The 19,685-nt window shown below is 48.2% G+C and overlaps 1 protein-coding gene across 1 annotated transcript in view; it reads right to left on the reverse strand.

The window, feature by feature from the left end:
• The window catches only part of LOC6602144, a 53,622-nt gene that overhangs the window by 18,520 nt on the left and 15,417 nt on the right, over nucleotides 1-19,685 (reverse strand). The window contains 2 exon segments of the mRNA XM_026986693.1: nucleotides 1,253-1,309; nucleotides 1,935-2,086. Coding sequence (XP_026842494.1) covers nucleotides 1,253-1,309; nucleotides 1,935-2,086 — 209 coding nt within the window.

A 19,685-nucleotide genomic window follows, 5' to 3' on the forward strand; every position in this document is an offset into this window, starting at 1 on the left:
CGGCATAAATAAATAATTATTCACATTACAAATTCATTATTGGGTTTGTACACTACTTAAAAGTTTCAGCAACCTGAAAATAAACCCCATCAGAACCGAAAACCGAAAACCGACAACCGAAAAACGCAAAAACGGAAAACACAATACGAGGCAGCAACGAAAACTGGACCACAGCGAAATGAGTTAACTTTCATTTTGGGGGAGGTCCAGTTTCGGGGCGAAACTTTTGTAATATAGCAAAACTCAACATTTAACTGGGACTTTCTTGTCACGTTTGTAAATGCCCAATGCAGTCCGTATTTTCGTACTTTCGTTTACGTTTATTTATGCGGAGTCGCCGCCGTAGTCTCGCCTCTGATGAATCCACGAAAAGTCGGAAATAATTCGAAACGAAGTTGAGGGGATAATGCGCGCCTCCCCCCCCCCCCACCCCCCCTTCACACTCGCACTGACTAAGCCGATAAGATTTCCAGATTTATCATCATTGGCAGTGCAGACTGTCGGCATGGAATTAAGTATTGTTGCAGTTGCCACTACCGTTTTCCCATCTCCCCCATTGCAAATGCAACAAAATGCTGGCCATTTCTATGGGGCGGAAGCATGTGTCCAGTCTGTGTGTCCATGGGTATGGGTATGGGTATGGGTATGGCTATGGTCTGTGGGAGGAGGATGGAAAATTTATAGTTTTGCAATTTTTCCCATATTTCTCAGTGCTTCAGTGGCACCGAGTGGAATTTACTATGTCCGCCTGTGGCAGAAGCAGAAGTAGGAAACTTGTCCGGAACATATGGAGGAGCCCACTCTCACTCTCGATCTCGGACACATTTATTCCCAGCTATCGAACAGTGTAAACTTTGCTGCTCGACTTGGACCCGAAGGCCATTGTCTTTGCTCCACTTTAACTGGCCGTAGGTACAGCATTCAGCCGCTTTTAATTGCCACATGTGGCAGCAATCGTGATTGATCACTTCGGAGTGGTGGCAGGTGCACTTCATGGCAAATCGGAACCAATAAATGGCTAATAATAATAAAATAATAACGGATATGCAATGTGTACGTGCTGGAAATCAATTAGCTGGGATAATTGTCTACATTGGCGTGCAACATTTAGGTCAACCTCGTACGGCTTTGTGGGACAGAGTGTCATATATGGGAATTACTTTACTTATATGTATATACATTGAGGTTCTAGATATAGTAGTTATGTCTGAAGCTTGGACTGTTTTAGTTTTAGTTGGTGAATTTTGGTTACCTCAAAGTCAAAACGGTTGATACAGCGTGGTACATTTGATTTTGTCGGGGTGGTTGGCTGATTGTTCGCGATTAAGTACCGATATATCGATTGTATTGAGTGGCAAGTCAAAAGCATTGCAATTTCAATGCGTTAAGTGTTCAAATGAGATGGCATATATTGTACGTATGTATATATATATATTAATAGAGAGAAAGTGTAGAGAACATTAGTAGTCTGAACTTTGCCCAACTGAGCGTTAACTTAACCTAGAGTGGGGCTGGGCTGGACTGGACTGGTTTGTGGGAGGGCAGCTCCTGTGGCCGGGTTATCTGGGAATATCTGTTGGAGTGCCATGGCTGCATTGCATAATTCGAAGTGTGTAAATATGTACTTGCAATGCTTGGGGGCTTTCCGCGATTGCTTGAATAATTGTGCGCCTTTTCCGCAGGCTTTTAGGCATATTAACGTGCGGGCGGCTCCTTCTCTACTCCTCTACTCTTGCCCCGCAGGCACTATTTCATTTTGAATGTGGTCGGCACTCGCTCTTTCTTCTTTTTATGGGTGTGTATGTGGATGGGGATGTGGATGGGGACGGGACACTCGTACTTTGCTGTGGTTTCTGTTCGCTCTATGCCTGATAATGTTGTGTCAGAGGGCAGGGGAGGGGACGCTATATGGGATGGTGCGGGGTTGGACTTACCTGTCTGCTTGTTGTGCTGAACCAGAACCAGCAGGCTTTAGGCTCTTAAATGCTTTCAGCCACTTTGTTTTCATCGATGGCGCTGTGGCAGCGGAGAATTTGCGTTCGTTGCGCGGCGACGTAGGCTCAACTTTGCTCACGAACAGCTCCTTCTGCAAGAGGGAACGAGAGCAAGAAAGAGAGAGAGAGGAAGAGGGTACGGGCATTAGGCCAAATGCAATTTCCATTTAAACGTCTCACGTTGCAGCTTAATTACAAGCCATTTACACTTGCAACCCGTTTCCATTCCCATTCCCAGACCCATTCCCATTCCCAGTCCCATTCGCATTTCATTCTATTCCATTTGCAGCAAAACTTTGTCTGCTATTTGCCAGCCATTTTGATTTCTGTTTTCCCCTTACGACACAAACAGGACACACACACATGCCTGCACACACATACAGAGGTGGTTGCGGAGAGGGGGGTGGGGGGAGGAAGGGAGGAAGGGAGAGCAGCATCGTTATGGCATAATGGAGCCATGATTACATGGACAGTGTTTAGGCAGAGGCAAAGGAATGCTTAAATATTTAACTGATATTCTGATAGGCGACAGCGTTGAATAAAGCTATTTTAATTAATAATCAACACTTTGTCGAATGCCACAAAATGTAATTAGGCCTGGCACACACACACACACACACAGACGAGCTCTTATGGACAGAGTACGGAGCAGAACTCTTGGCAATAATTAAAACCACGTGTGACATTTGGTCACAGTTTAGTAAGCCTCGTTGTCCTAGTTGTCCCAGTTGTCCTGGGCTCTGTCCTTGTTAGAGTAGTGCAGATTTGCGTTGCATAATTAAATGAGTTTCGTGCATAGCACCGAAATATGTACATATCTGGGCGCCATATTGGTTTAATCAGTTATACCCTGCTTTATTATTGTTTAGACAGTACAGCCAGTACGGGTTTCATAGACCATGCTAGGTCTATTGCAAAACATAAAATCCCAAACCCAACGAGAAGTATTAGAGTGTTTTTATTTCGGCTAAGACGCAATTCTTGCAATGTAGAAGTGCTCTAGAAACGGATCTTAAAAGTTATTTCATGCCTATAATAAGAATAATTACAATAACAACAACAAGGCCTTGATCCACAAAAGTTTTCCTTCTGCAATTTCCATGTCATTTAATTGATTTTTCCTTCTGTTTGCTAAGGTCAATCAAAGTCATAATCTGAAGTGCATCTGACAGCACCGTTTCAGACCGATTCGCGAGAGACAGAAGCCGAGCTCGATTTTATGAGGCCAATGGCAGTGGCAGTGGCAGCGGCAGTGGCAGCGGCAGTGGCAGCGGCAGTGACAGCCAAAACAAGTTAAAAATCATTGCACTCAATGCAATTGGCGCATTTATAATGCATCAGGAGCGCGTTCGACTCGATTCGATTCGATTCGGTTCGGTTCGGTCACTCTTTGGTGGGTCTTTTTTCCACATGTTATTTTTAGCACTCTGACAGTCTGACAGAAACTGAAGGGGCGAGGCCACACTCACACATACAGAGAGCAAGGGGTGGTTGACAGGCAGGATATTAAGGCTGCCATGTGTCCCTTGTCCCGTGTCCATATGGTGGAGCGTCATATCAAAATCAATGCATCAGCCACAACCGTAGCAGAAGGAGCAGCAGAAGGAGCAGCAGCAGGAGCAGCAGCAGGAGTAGGAGTAGCTGAACAACAAAGGTTGAAATTCCGGTAAATAACCTTTTATGATTGCAGGAGAATCCGCTTATATAAATTAATTCTCTCGCAGCAATTGTAATTAAAAATTCATTTTTCAATCTTTTTCATCTTCGCCCAGCCCGTCATAAACGACAATGTTAAATGTGCAATTAATTGTTACGCAAATTCTTTGCAAATACGGAAATGGTGCTGGTTTTTCCAGCATCCTGCGTTCTGGCTTTAATCGGATTTCTGGTCCCAATGATTTAAGATGCCTTCGGACTTGTCAGAGCCCAGATAAGAAGGTCTCTGGCTCCCGGCTCGTGCTCTTTTGCTGGCTGGCAACGGCAACCAGCACATTTAAATGCTGTCCACCCACTCAGAGCCGAGTGGCCGCCCCCGTCTGGCCATAATGGACATGTGCCTGTCATGTTGCCTTTGTCATTGTCGGCGCCATTTGAAGGCGGGGTTCGGGCTCGGGCTCGGGCTCGGGCCAGGGCCATAAATTTATGCATGCAGTGCATAAAATTCAAATTAAAGGAGCTGCTGCACATCCTGCCAGCGACAAGTACACGTTTTGACACTTTACAACAGGCCAAGTCCCATCCAGGCCAGCATCGGAGCCCGCAGCCAGGCCAGCAGTCGACTGGGGATCGGGACCGGGACCGTGGACCTTGGGAGTGGGTCCTTAAACGGTATAGTGGTGCTGGTGGGCGGACAGCTGGGATGTGGGCATCCTGCATTTTGCATCGGGAGCAGCAGCTGGCTCTGCGCTGCAGCAGCTATACTCAAATCGAATGATGCTTTGGCCGGGACCAGAAAAGCTTAAAGCGCTAGTGCTCCAGTCCTCCGTGTCTGCCATAATCTGCAACCTAATTGATTTCGCCTGACTTTTAAGCTACTTTTCCAACCAAACGGAGAAAAGCAGCAGCAAAACAAGAAAATAGAGCAGGGGATTGGAGGGCCCTTGTTGGCCCTGTTTGAAGCCAGTTTCGTGCTTATTTTTTCCTCTTTTTTGGCTTTTTTGGCCACTTTAATTATCTGCTATCTGCTGGTTGGCCTCCTGTCTCCTTCTGTGGGTCCCTGGAGGGGAGCCAAACCAAATTTATGGCTGTCACAATTTTTAATTATGTTTCCCATTGCCAGATTGAAACCACAAAGGTATCGTAAATTGCACAGCCTTTCCAGCCAAAGACAAAACGGAACAAAGCGAACCGAACCGAACCAAACCGAAGCGAAACAACAATGATATTTCCTCATTAAGACCACAACAAAGCAGGCGGCAAAGCAAAAGGAATCTTTTGTGATTTCATGGTTGATCTGCTTGACCAACTGCTGCTCGATGCCACTTCCACCTCACAATAAGCATTTCAATTGGCCCACGATGAGCCATTCGAGCGGCAGCAATATGAGAGCATATTTTATTGCCACTTTGACGAGCAGCAGCCGGAGCAGAGGGATAGGGATGGATGTAGGCTATATAACCTATATTTTCCTACCCCGATTATGACTTTGTAATCCGGAGTACGTACGGATGTGGGTGTCTGGGTGTCTGGGTGTGTGTGTGTGCATTACGCGGGGAGGGAAAGTGGGAAGCTTCCACTTACTTCATGGCTTTTTCCCAGCTCCCACTAATTGCCGCTCCCGTAGTCGGGCTGAGTTAAGGATGCCGAGAGCTCTGCAAACATGGCCAAGACAATTTAGCAAACATGCAGCACACAGTGAGAGAGCGAGCGATAGAGACAAGGAGTGCCGGAGCGAAAGAGAAGGAGAGCGAGTGAGAGTGAGAGGGGGGGGTGGACGGACGGACGGGCAAACATTTCCGTAAATTACACGCATTTGTCAAAACGAAACAATGGGCAAAGTGTTTATTTGTTTTAGTGAGTGCTTTTGAGCGCAAAAATGACTCGACACAAAAACAGACAACGGGGTGGGGCCGTTGGGGATAGGGCTGTTGCAACTTCTAATGGGTTTGCTTGTTGCATAAGTGTGCTGTAGCGCGAAATGTAGAGCAGCTATTATGCAACCACATCGCTGACAATACACCCACCATCGATCCAATCCATCGCGATGTGATGTGATGTGATGCGATGCGATGCAGACCAAGGACCATGTGGCGTATACGCAATGCGAGTAAGCACTTTTCAATTTTCATTAACTGCGGCGGCAAATTACTGGCACAGCCACAGACATTGCCGAGGCACACTTTTTATTTGACAAGCAACGGCAACACCACTGCCAACAATCTGCGAGCGAAGATTGAGTCGACAGTCGACGGGACAGATGACACAGAGAAGTCAGGCCCGTCTGGGATGCTATGTGGTCCAGTGGTTGGCCGCACTTCGTGCTGTTCTGCCGCACTTTTTCGAGCGCTTAATAAATATGTTACTCGGCCTCGGATGTTAAATTTATGGCCAACAATTAAAATTTCACAATGTTGTTTGCCCTGGCCACACACTCTCTACTCTTTACTCTTCGCTCTGTGCTTGTCGGTATGAGTAAGCCGGGAAGCCAGGAGGCCAGGAAGCCAGGAAGCCCACCAGCAGCTGCTAGAGCAGCAGCAGGAGCTGGAGCTGGAGCTGGGCCAGCTGATAAGCTTAATCTGCTCACGCTCAACGCCTTCCTGGTCGGGTCGCATTGGGTCGGGTCGACGCAGACCAAGCCAGTATCGGCATCCTTAACCATTTGCCTGGCCTGTTGCGGCTTTTATTTATTTGCTTCTGTGGGGAGCATGGGTAAACCTCGCCACCGCCGGCCTTGGCTCCCCTCAAATTGTATGGCTTTATGAGGTGCTCCCTCACCCCTCACCCCCCACTCCCCTAGCCGCAACGTCCCTCTGCCACCACAATCTGGGCCAAATAAGAGAGCAGAGGCTTGCATTAAGCCGAACCGAAATCCTCAAGGATGTGGAAGGCGTGTGGGAAGTGTTGTGCGGTTCAAGCTGCGTGAAATGCCTTCTGATTCTTCCTGTAATGACACTTGCATTCACATCTTGGTCTGTTCTGTATGTAATTTGAATTTGGTGCCTCGACCTCGGCCTCTCCTTACTTTTTATTTTTATTGCACAAAACAAAATGGAATAAGGGGGAATATGCCAGGCCTGGACCTGGACCTGGCCCCCATGTTTCCACTTCTTTTTATGGATTTTCTCTTGGCTTCTGGCTGGTGTGCTGCTCCACCACGCATTCTACGTGACTGCCATCAATTTTCAGTGGCATTGCCGCATCATTTTGCATACAAACAGGTGAACGAGGGGGCAAGAGAGAGCAGAGCGGATGTCCTTGCGCTCTTAACTCGATTTTGAATTGGTTTAAAAGGCGTCATGTGCGACGACTGCTGATCACACCTGAAATGGAAAGGCGGATGGCAAGGCGGATGGCAAGGCGGATGGCAAGGCATGAGGGGAACGGGTAGATTCACTGACGAGTTTTCCCTTTTATGTGTTTGTATGATTATTGCAAGTGTAAATGTGGAAAACCCACAGAAAGCGTGCGTCAGTATGTGGCCATTTATTGTCCTATTTCTTGTTAGCCTGCCCGTGACAGACTGCTGTCCATCCCTGTGACCGGAGCTGTTGCTGGAGCTCCTGCCGCAGCAGAAGCAGTGCAAATTGATTTTCAATAGCTGAGTGGTTTTTGATTCAATAAAATGACATACTCAGTTGAGTCTCAGCCAAGTAGCAGACCAGCCAAGGACACTCCCCCCGCCCGACTCGATGTGAGCTGTCCTGTGCTGTCCTGTGCTTTGCTGTCCTGTCCTGTCAGCTTGCGGTGGAGAAAAGTTTTCGATTTCCTCCAACAACAACTCAATTCACTCGAATGTAATTAGGTTCTGACCGACCGTTAACTGGTATGCAGATTCCAGCCTAGCATTCCTTGCCCATCCAGGCAACCTTTTCTCAGTCTCAGCTAGATTGATGATGGTCAGGACAGGATGGCTGTCAGCCCAAAACCGATTTATTATTATGCGATCAATGGCTAGGTCTGCTTCAAGCTTATCAATCAACATGCATAAAGGGAGTCTATCTCCCTACAGCCTACTGCTTCCAAAAGTGCGAAGAGTTCTGAGAAAGAGTGATAGATGGGGGAAAGTCAAGTGAGGCCTACGAAGCTTTTGCGAGCCTGCTCAGCTAGGCGCATGAATTTCTAATTAAAATCCTGCGCTCCCTCCAGACCCTCACACACACACACAAACACACACACACACACACTCTTTTGACATGCATAGATATGAATACATGTGTGCACGTTTACGTGTACATTGGCTGCTATCTGCTTAATTACTTGGTGGACCGACCGGGCGAATTATATGCATAATTTAAAGTGCATGTGTCCCAAAAGGAGGTCCCACCGTGCCGCCTCCCGGGACTCCTCTCCCAGCTTCCCAGTTCCCGGCTCCAGCTTCCAGGTTCCCTCTTTCTGCTCTGCAACCCTACCCGGTTCTGGGCAACGCGATTCACACGCAAACTTTTATTGCATTGACAAAGTGGTGCTCCTCCGTCTTTTCCTTGTCCGCCAGCCACTGTGGGAAATGGAGTGGAAAATATGCGCGACAGAGAGCTTTCCCCCCGTGCAGGATATACGGGTACACATATGAATTTCCCCTTCTTTTTTTGCGGGCCACCAAAAGGAAATCAAAATATTTCCGCAGCTCAAATTGAAAATTGTCAATTTTCAATTTTTTATTTCTTTCTGTAGCGGTTGCCCATCGACCCACATCCGACCCCGTCAGGTGGGAGGCGCCCCTGTTTCTGTTTTGGTGTTTTTGCTTGTACATGTGCGAGTATATGTAGGTGTATACTTGTACACAATTGGTTCTGGTTCTGGTTCTGGTTCTGCCTTTGCTGCCTAATAAAAAATCAATTAACTTGTCCTTGCGCCGTGTTTCGCTCCGTGGGCCATGCCTGCCTGCCTGCCCACCTGCACATGAGTCGCGTTAGTCAATGCCAAGCTTAAGCCAACTTCGGGGATGAAAATCGATGGGTCGCTGGGGCCCGGGTTGTGCCAGGTTGTAGCTTAGCCCGGGTGCGATAATTGATGTCAAATGCTCCTCACATTTGTCTCTCACTGTGTGTGTGTGTGTGTGTGTGTGTGTGTGCAACAGTTTGAGAGAATCAAGTCGTTAATCATATAGGCCAAGGTGTATGTGTGTGTGTCTCCACAGCAGCTCCTGTGAGTGCCACCAATCGACAACGAAACTTAATAATCACCAACTCTGATGGGAATAGAAACGTTGAATCGACCTCTCCAAAGTACTATGGCACCAGCACCCGAAAAAGTGGTTAAAATTGATTGACAAGCAACTCCGAAGAAAGTTCTTCAATGTCAAATTTTCCAAATTAGACGAAAGCCTTTCCGCTCGCGCAAAAAGTCTCGATTTCAGAGACGTTTACTTCATTTTGGTGGCTCCGGCGCCCATTGTACATTGGGACGTGCATAATTAGTGGATTGGCAAGGAACAGAAATTGATGGCTGCCACAGAGCGAGGCGTGCATAGCTCTCGGCTCACAGCTCCGCGTTAGGCAGGAGCTCAGCTCTCGCTGATTGAGTGGCACGGATTAACAAATTCAGAGGCTGCAGGCTGTGACAGCAAACAACAAACATCGGGGCATGGCAATCACAGTGGTTGCCGCATACTCGTCCTGCGCCACACGAAACACACTCGAGGCGAACAATTTAATTCGTTTGGTAAACAGGACACGGGTTGGAGGTGAGGGTGGAGATGCTGGAGAGGCTTGTCTGAATAAATAGAGGCAAGTGTTGGACATGACTACGCAGTAAGTAGCAGCAACCACTTCCTGTCATGGCCTAAGCCAAAGCCTTAAACGCAACGCGTCGCACCTTGGCTGGAAGGGCATCCTGCTGATTTCATCTGCCCCTCCGACGGTCTCCCCGAGTCTGTCTGAGTCCGCCTGCCACACCTGCCTGGGGTGTCACTTTGGCCAACACGAAACTTTTAATGCTTCTACCGCTGCCGCTGCCACTGCCACTGCCACCCCCGATGCCGCTGCCTGTGCTTCTTGGTTGGCAGGGTCGCGGCCATAAAAGTATTCATTTGTCATTGTCAAATGCTGTGCAAGCTGCAGCCGAGGGGGAGAGGACTCCTAGAGACACCTTTTGGTTGCCTGCCAAATCGCTTTAACCGAAAGCTCTTAAAGCGTTCAACGAGCGGAAGCTGGCGGGGGCACGGGACCAATGCCGTTGGGCTCATTAATATGCAACACCAACAGCAGAGTCCGCCCACCGTCTCCAGCCTCCGCCGCATTACTCCTGGCATTGCAACATGGTTTTCAATTATTTAAATTTTCATTAAAATTCTAGCAAAAAAAAAAATGAAGGTGAAGGAACACTATTCAGCGCAAGGAGCTGCAAAAACCTTCTCCAAACCAATCCCAGACCCAACCCGATTTCAGTTCGTTGCCTTGACGAGGAAGACCAGTCGAAGCGGCAGGACCTGGAGCGGGAGTGCCTTGCCAATTTCGTGGCCTACTCGGAAATTTCGAAAAGTGTTAAAATCAGCACAAAGAGCAGCAGAAAAAGTGAGCGAAGTGGAGGAGCAGACGGAGCAGACGAACCACAGCGAAAACTGCTGAAAATGCAAAGCTTGGCGGAATTTATTAAAAGGCCAAGCAAAAGAAATTGCAAAATTGCTTTTGATAAAAAAACGAAACCCACGACAGCTGCCACTGGGGACCGCACCGGGGAAGGAGAGAAAGGGGATTTCGCTGAGTTGCCAATATTGTAAATTGCATAAATGAAGCATTTTCGTTTTCGGTTTTCATCATTTGAATTTCCGTTTACCTGATCTCTCGTGTCATACAATTTGGCCCTCGAAACTCGAAGTGAGCCGGCAACTTTGCCCCTTCGTCACGCACACGCAGACACGAACGGACAGTCCGGACACTCCGAACACTCTGCGTATACGTAATAACTTGTGTGAGCAACTCTAAAGACTGGTTTAGGGCCCTGGCCTGGAAGGCGTAATTCCAGTGCCAAGTGCCAATAAGTCAGTTATAAATTTGATGTAAAATTAAGCAAGCGGCCGGGCTGCAGCCCGACAAATTGCTCGCAAAGACTCGACAGCATCCACGCCACATTGCGCCTGGGCTCTGTCCTCACATGCGGACGTGGGGGACGGGACGTGGCAGCTGAAGCTGCAGCTTGTTAGCGTAACGATGCTGATGCCGATGCCCATGCCGATGCCAAACGAGAGCACACACTCGGAGGGAGATAGAGAGAGCAGTGGAAGAAGTGCGATGTGCTTGCCACACCCGCATGTACATATCTCCGCCTGAGGGTCCTGCAAATAAGTCCTTTCCAGACTCATATTTCAGGCATACAGCAAGGCTCCGAGTCTGCCACAAGCAGCACACAAATATTTGCAGCAAGCCAGCCAGCCAGCCAGTTGCTGTGCCTCGGCCATCCAGCATGCACCATGGTGCACGTGTGTGCAAGTTGTTTGAGGCAGTTGAATAATGCCACAATTTATTGATTAAAGTTGAAACAGTAGGGAGACCAGGTCACGACATAATATTACTATATGTTAACTCAGCTCGGTCTCCCTCCAATCCTGCCTACTTCCCTGTCTCGTCTCCGCCTCTTCTCTCCCCCCTTCGATCCCTCCTGACAAATTGTTTTCGGTCTAGGTCTGACATATTTATGACGTTGTCCAGGGTCAAACAGTTCTATTTACACTTTCTGTTAGTCACTTCTTTTTATCGATTCGATACTTGGAAACTGCTTGGCAATGGCAGTAGCAGTAGCAGTGGCAGTGGCAGTGGCAGTGGCCGTGTAGTGAGTTGCTCAGCAGTTTATTTTCCGAAAGTTTCGGCTGTTGGAAATTGGAAATTCCGTACAAATTGTATAATTATGTATGGACATGACCATGAAGGTACAATTTCCGATTCTAGCTGGAGCTGGAAAGTTTCTTCTTCATGGCTGGAAAATCCTTGGCTGAGGAGGGAGCTTGGGAAAGTTTTCAGCTGATTGATTAGACTCAGCTGCTTGCAGCGAAAGCCTAGCCCCCTCGGGGATCTTCTAGACATCCTAATCGAATGAAGTTGCAAGCCCTTTGAGGGCTTCTCCATTTATTTGCTCCTCTCGCTTTCCTTTGTTTGCTCCAAATCGTTGCGATTTGCTTTGTCCTCCTCTGAGGACTGCTCTTCGCTTGTTATCTTTTGTAGCATTAGCGCTTCTTTGGAAATGGATGCGGCAATTAAAAGCCATGGGACAGTGTGCACTTTCCACTGCCACTGCCCCCATCACGATACCAACGAGCAGGAATAGCAGCAATCGGTAATCAAATAGTTTGGCCATGGATACACCCAGCGCGGGATCTGTCCATTCTCCTTTTCTCTGGCGAATGGCTAACGGAACTATATCAATGAACTGGCAGTATCGCGAGACCGAGTCCGCGTCCGTGTCCGTGTCCGTATCCGATCCCCCATCCTCCATCTGAGAGCCAGTGCCAGTGCCATTAAAACGAAAGCTGATATAACGCGCTACATTCTACCAAATGGAATGTTTTCATCTTCCTCAGTGGCACTTTTCCATTCCCCTGCTGATGGCATTCACCACCCGTGGGTGCGGTGGGTGAGCCGCCATGTTGGGGTGTAAGTGAAAGAGAAAGTAGGAAGGAGAGTGTCAAATTTCCGCTTTCAGAACGGCACTGGAGTGGCTGCAGCAGCGGGGGTGCAAACACTCTCCACTAAGCAAACAGTTGTCAATTTCTGGCAGTGCAAATATTTTTTCACATCTCGCCTTTTCGCACTCGGAGAGGCTCTCTCGTCCACACTTCTGTTGACTTCTATGCCATTCTTCAGCCGAATGCTAATAGTTGTAGTTGCACTTCTTCTGAGCATCTGCCAAGTGGCGCCGTTATTGGATCGGATCCGAGACTCGACTGCAGATATTGGCCGAGTGGGTACCCAGGCGAAAGGTGGCGACAAAAGTTGATTGTCAAATAGAAATGCAGCCAAAATCTTTGCCGAAGCCTCCGACGGCTCCAGAGGTAGGCCGCATTTTTCCTTCAAGAGTCAGTGAGCGAGGGAGAGCGAGAGGGAGCCATTCTCTGGGCGCAACGAGCTATGCAACTCTCGCATTGACAACACATGTTCAAATGTTCAAGAACAATGGCACTCAAAGGCACTCAACTGGATGTTTGTAAACGTTGCTCAGGCACAAGGACCTCTCTGCCAATGAGCACCACCACCACCACCACCCACAACAACAACACGAAAAGGCATCTGCCTGGGAGATAAACGCATATAAGACACAAGCTCAGCCGAGAGAGTGGCTCGAGCAACGAAACAAAAGCTCTAAAATTCAGTGCAACGCACTCGACAGATGCCCCGCCCTGCCCCTGCCCCAGCCACGCGCCTTCGGGCCAGTGTGTCTCTATGTGGGCAAGTCATTTAGTGCAACACAGCCCGCTCGGATGCGATGAGGTGCAGCAAGCAGGTCGGTCGCGTTGCAGCCCGGGGAGGCAGCAGCCTGTCAAGCTGGCTGCTGCTTGTTTTTTGTTTTCTGTGAGATTGTGCGATATCCGGCTTGTGAAGGATGTTTGCTCTGCTGCTTCTGCCACTGCCACCGCCATTGCTTTGGCACGACCCTCCTCCTTGTGCGACTAGTGCATGTTAAGTTGCGATTATAGGCTGTTAGTGTTTCTGGCGCAGGCGATGACGAGGATGAGAATGAGGATGAGGATGAGGATGAGGCCCGCCTAACCGATGATTGAGCAGCAGGAGGCAGCTACTGTTCCAGCCCTCGCTGCTGCTGCGGCTGCTGCTCTTGCCACAGACAGCAAGCAGATTTGCATTCTCAAGTGGACCACTGAGGGGCTGACAGAATGTTTGTTCCTGCTGCAGCTTCACAAATGTGGATCAAGTGTGACTGACAAAAGACCCATCAGAGTCCCCACCGAATGCCATGTGTAGGTCATATGCTCTCCCAGTCAGTGGGTTGGGGCTGCCAAACCAAATCCAAATTAGCATGCTTCCAAATTCTGATTGCTGCCGCTGCTGCTGCTGCTGCTGCTGCTGAATGCTTATCCAACTCCTGTTGCTGCAATTCATAACGAACTAATTAGGGGCTTAAAAAGTCATCCCCTATCCACACACCGTATTCGGACGATTATGGTTATTTGTGTGGATGAGCGTGTGGGGTACCATCCTTTGCAATTCATTTAGTAATCGCATTTGGCATTCGAGGTGAATTGTCGATTCGAATTTCAATTTATTTGCCTCGTGCCAGTTCATTGTTAATTTCTCAATTTCATTTAGCCCGCTGTGGTCTGTTCTACTGTCAACATAATCGCATTGAGTTGCCATTAGTGTGTGACATTAATTAAATTAATCGCCAGCAACAGCAACAGCAGCAGCAAGAAGAGTACGAGTATCAAGCTAACGATTGTGGGAAATGCGTTCATGATACAAGCAGAAAATCGAAAATCCAATTAGAGCCAGTCCATCGCTCAGTCAGTCAGACGCTCGGTTAGACAGTTGTCAAAGCCACCGATGAGCCGAGGGTCCAGTCCACCTCCTCAGCTCGCAGAACTGGCCACTCTATCTGGTCGGAAACAGCGCGGAGGAGCCCGCCGCTTCAGAGGACTATTTCCCAATCAAATCATAATAAATAATAGTAAATTAGCCACTATTTGATTTGATGCGCCCTCGAGGCAGTGATTTATGTACTTTCCAGGCGGCTCCTTGGAATTATTGCCCAACCTTGAGAGTTGAAGTATTGGCCATAATTTCACGGGCAATTTGCCTTCAGCTCCCTTCTCAAACGAAGTCAATTGCGCGTGTGTATCGCTCTCTATTTTTCTATATGTACTGCTATGTGTGTGATGTAATTGGATTTAGGTTTGTGGATTAGAGCTGTGGCTGGTATGGACTAGACTGGGTAGCAATCTCGCACTCAACGCCACAAAGCCACCACCGGAGTGGGGTGATAGCGACAGCGACGGGGCTGTGGATGTGGATGTGGATGTGGATGTCTGTCAGTTGATTTCGACACGTTTTCCCCACCAGTCAAGGCTCTTGGCCCTGTCCCATTGGCCCACCTCTGCCCCACAGCTGGATAATATGGAAATGAACTTTTGCGACATGTGTGCGGTTTCATTCAATTATGTGTAGCAAGTGCATTCATAGTTTATGAGTCATTTATACATGAGATGCTTCAGAACTTCATTTCTCTTTCTGGCTCTCTCGGAGTCTCTCAATCAATAAGCACTGATGCATATGGAGATAGTAAACGGCCAGGTTGAATGTGTGAGGGGAGAGGAAATCAGTTTGGTTTTCTCCGTCCTGGGCATTGATTATTTAAGCCATCTCGGCTGAGTGCTGTGGGCCAATGATCTGTACCGCTTTTATGAAAGTTAAGGCCAAAATCGTATATGCAAAAGGGTAAAAGTTCTTCAAGTCAGGGCATTGCCTGAGATAACTTGAAGCGAAGCTATGCTTAGTAAAAAGAAGCAATATATATAGGAAAACGACATGCAGGGCAGAGACTGGCCATGAATATTTCAAGAAATCCAAAGCAGGCACACACACACACTCTCGCCGGCAGAGGAGCCCGCACAGAAGGGCTGGCGTGCTGGGGGCTGAGAAAAGCTAAGAGAGGAACGCTGGAAAGGAGTCTGCTCTGCTCTGCTTAAGCGCAAACAAATCATACGGCACTCTTGCCGCAACAGACAATTGAAAGTGTGTGGGAGTGCTGGCAGAAAGGGGCAGGGGGTAGATGCCACAAAGTGCACTCGAGCATCAAGAAATGAAAATACTATTTAAGCCATTTTATCAACATAATCGTAAATCATTTTGCACTTTTCGCATAAAAGTCGTTGTCGTTGTCGTTGTCGTTGTCATTGTAGTTGTCATTCTCGTTCTCGTTGTTGTTGTAAAACATTGGCTCTTGGTCCTGCTTTTCCTGTCGCCACAGCCGGCAATAACAGACCAATTGTCTAGTGCATATAATTTGTTATTGGATTTCTGTTCAGTGTTCTTCCACAGCTGCTCCCCCGTCTCCGGAGTTCGGTGTTGATTTTGCTGGATTTTCCCCATTGTTCCTCTGTGTGCATGTATTTTTAGCTCATCGCTACCCGCTCCGCACTTGGCAGCGCAGTTTTCCTCCTTTTGTCATACATTTCACGCTCCAGAGGACAGAGGACTGGAAGACCACATCATTATAGATATATGTATGTATTTGTGTGCGTGTGTGTGTGTGTGTGTGTGTGGCAGGACTCTCACGCACACACTCGGACCCCAGCACGGACACACGTTGCTGGGCACCCATTTATGGCCTGCCTAAGTGGAAATGGAAGCAGTTCGTGCCTGTGTCTGTGTCTATGCCTGGACCCAAACGCCCACGCCTTGCTCTCTGTATTTTGCCGCTTACTAACAATATGTGTTGAGCTGGCAGCTTATCTATGGCAGCACAGCGTCTGGAATAACACTGAAATATTTGTCTGGCGCTCGCAAATGGACGCACGGAAAGCTGCCCAAATTCCCATACATATGTTTATGGGATAGTTTTCCTTTTCGGCTTTTCCAACTCACAAACACGTGGCCAGGACCAAAAATCATCCAATTAAAATTCCATGCCAATGCGTTGGCCACACGAATCGTTTATGGATGGAAAATGGAAAATGCAAAATGAAAAGCAGGGATAAAGTGGAAGTGGAAGAGGAAAAGGCAGAGGCAAAAGACTGAAAGCGTGAACAGTGTTTTCTTTGTAAATATTTTTGCTAACACCAGCTGCCGTCCCCACCCCTTCTACCGCTCCACCCGCTCCACCCGCTCCCATGGTATCAATGTGTAAACTGTTTGCGTTCACAGGCAAATGAGCAGCACAGTTAAAGTGAAATGGAACGATAGCTATGCCAGTCACGTAAAGCAGGCCCCCGAAAGCAGTCCCCTAGTAATCGATATGGGAGCGATAATTATTGCAATTCAATGGGTGTGTTCAGTAGATGGTTTTCCTCCCAAAGGAGGCCATACAGTAACAAATCTCTACAAAGAGCTACTCTACTCTAATTGCTTGTCAAGCAGTTCTTACAAGCCATATCCGAAGACATCACAAGGCACAAACAGATTCATTTTCATCTGATGCACCGTAATCGAATACGACAGCTCTTTGCTATTATCTGTCTTCCATATAGCACTTCTCGACTCTCATGCCAGCCAGGAGCTGTTTTCATGGGATTAATGTGGAATCGATAGCTTTTTCCTTCTCAATTTTCAACAAGGAACGGGCTTTGTATCTCTGTTCAATTATGCGTTTCGGCTTGTGGAATCCCTTTCAGCGGTGGCCTAATTTTGCCCTTCCTCTGATGTGGCGTGAAGAGGCAGAGGCTGAGACCAAAAAATATATAAAGTCAAATTACCGCAGCTGTCTGTGGCACATTTCTTAAGCAGGAAGATGCACAAGGAGAGCGGATGGGGACGAGCAACTATTTCCTTTTGCCGTAATAAGCGATTTTCCGCTCGTTTTCTATTAAAGGCATTTTCGCATTGCTGCGAATGGCCATAAGATGGTAGACCCCAAGGCGATTTCTGTGGCTTAAATGCGACACGCCCACACCCAGTCCCACACGCTGTCCCACACCCACACCCACTCAGTGAAACACCCATTGAAAGTTCTCTATGTGCGGTAGGTAAAACCTGCAAATGTATAAAAGAAAACGCCACGTTCTGCGCCTTGTGGCTCAATGTGCTGCAAAAACTTTCGGCCTTGTACCAGTTGCACTTACTGGCACATACTCACTCGCTACTCCGCCCACGGCCGCCACAGTATTTATTGTATTTTCCAACATATTTTCATGTGCCTGGCAATGGGAAAAGGAAAGGCCGAAGCAGAATTCGGATTCAGAGTGAGAATTGGAATGGGATAAGAACGAGCTAGATCTGCGCTGGGAATTGGGCTGGCTCTGGCCACACGGCGGCAGTAAAGCTCTCCCATTGCGGACCATGTAACGAGGCTTTAATTGAAACCTAGCTACGTGCATGGAAGTTTTCGGCATAGGAGGAGCCGTGCAGCGGAGTAATTCGAAGCAATTCAACCGAATCGGTGTATCACTGTGTATCTGCCATTCAAGGGGGTTTCGCAATCAAGTTGTCGCGACGACGGCGCCCGGCATGCAGATGCAAAGATTAAATGGCATTCTTGCTGCTCATCCTGCCCCCCCTCTCCACCCCCCCCGCCCAGTACTCAGACGTTTCTGGCACCGCCCAATCGTAGCCAGGGCTGCCTGCATTGATTTATTGCAAATTGATGGTGTCAGTGAATTGGCTGTCGCGTTTTTCATTTGGACGAGCGATCAATGCAAATTCGCTCCTCGATGCACATCACGTGGCATCGTTTTCCACTTATGTACCCAAGAGGGGAAGTGGCAGCTGGGAGGGCCTGAGAGGTATTGGCAATGGTAATGGTCGTAAAAGGGGCGATATCTGTTTTGCCTTTAAATCAAGGAGCGGAGTGAACGGACAAGAAAACTGCTTAAAAGTGCAAAAGGCGCTGAAGCAGTGCAAAGTGAGTGTCGTACGGTATGAAGCAGTGGCAGAAGAAAGCAGTAAATCAAACATACACACACACACACACATATACCATATTCCGTATTCCATATTCAGTGCACCCATAAGTTAAGGGATATGCCTTCCCTCGTGTCTCATCAACACAACTCGAGGCGCACCCGCGTTTCCTCATTGATTTCACTGCACACAGACATTTTTTTCGGAGTTGCTGCTCCTTGGCACATTTCAAATGTTACAAATGAGCGTGCGGCACACGCTCCCGTTGCCAGCAGCCATGTGCAAGCACAGGACACATGTTGCGACTGCAGCTGGCGCCCCGCCCCCTAATAATATATGCAGAGCACTAACGACGCCAGTACGAGTAATAAAAATTCATGAGACTGTGGCCGGCAAGAATTGCGACTGCGATAAGGCGCCAGAGTGTGGCTCCGGGTGTGGGTGTGGCAGTGCTTAATGTGCGAATGCATACGAAAACGTTTCGACATGGCAGGGCCCGTCCTGAGGTCACAGCCTTTGCGAAATGCACAGGCGCCAGAGTTAATTGCCACCACACGGCGTATGCGTGATTTGCCCGAATTCGCCTCAAAGTATGCAATTGTTATTGACCACAGACATGGACCGCACCGCCATGCCCACGGCCCCACCAGAGACCTGAGGGAAAATGCGAAAACAAAGAAATGAAAGAAAAAGTTCAAATGCACAAAGTTCGGTGTTCGGGGCTCAGACCACAAGAATGGTAGCGAGAGAAAAAGTTTAAAATTCAAACAGCAAACTGAAACTCACACGGAGACCCCGCTTTGGAGCCCCGCATCAGCGCCTGCCACCGACTGCCACCGATTCCGACACAGAGGCCGCTCCGAAACAGAGAGAAAACACAGTGATAATTAAACTTTTGACAACGGCAGAGCTCCGGCCAGACTGAGGCACTCCTGGCGTATCACTTGCTCCCGCCAGCTCATGGCTTTCGTTTGCCATTACTCAACTATTTTACTGACACCCGTAACACTTGTCGTGGGCGGCCAGCAACAGTCAACATGCACTATCCCAAAAAACATAGGGAAACAAGAACGGAGGCTGGCGCCTCCTGGACACCGAAGCCTTATATACTCTAACAGATCGATCGATTCTGTGGCACAAAGAGTGTTCTTAGTATCAATCCAATTTGGCAGAAGTTAATTACAGGTTAAATAGTAGTAGGTTGTAGGAGTAAGAGGCATGGTCTGTGCATAGCTTCTTATACTGAGGCACTCCGCTTTTGATCCTGCTGAAGAATACTTATACCCTCTTTGGTTTTCGTACACCTGATCAAAACTTTAATAACCACAGAAAGAGCATCCAAACAACCCACAATAAAAGGGCCAGGGAATGAGAAGTAAACTTGTAACAACATCCTTATGCGATAACAAGCACGTTGGCTGGCAGTTTGGTCGGTGGGCGGTGGGCGGTGTGCGGAGGGCGGTGGGTAAAGGCGTGGGGGCGCTGGCAACAATGGAAGCGAAACTTATTTGCATAAATAAAAATTGAAAGAGCG

This window comes from Drosophila persimilis, unplaced genomic scaffold (assembly GCF_003286085.1).
Source record: "Drosophila persimilis strain 14011-0111.01,24,50 unplaced genomic scaffold, DperRS2 tig00000002-arrow-pilon, whole genome shotgun sequence".
Lineage (NCBI taxonomy): Eukaryota > Metazoa > Arthropoda > Insecta > Diptera > Drosophilidae > Drosophila > Drosophila persimilis.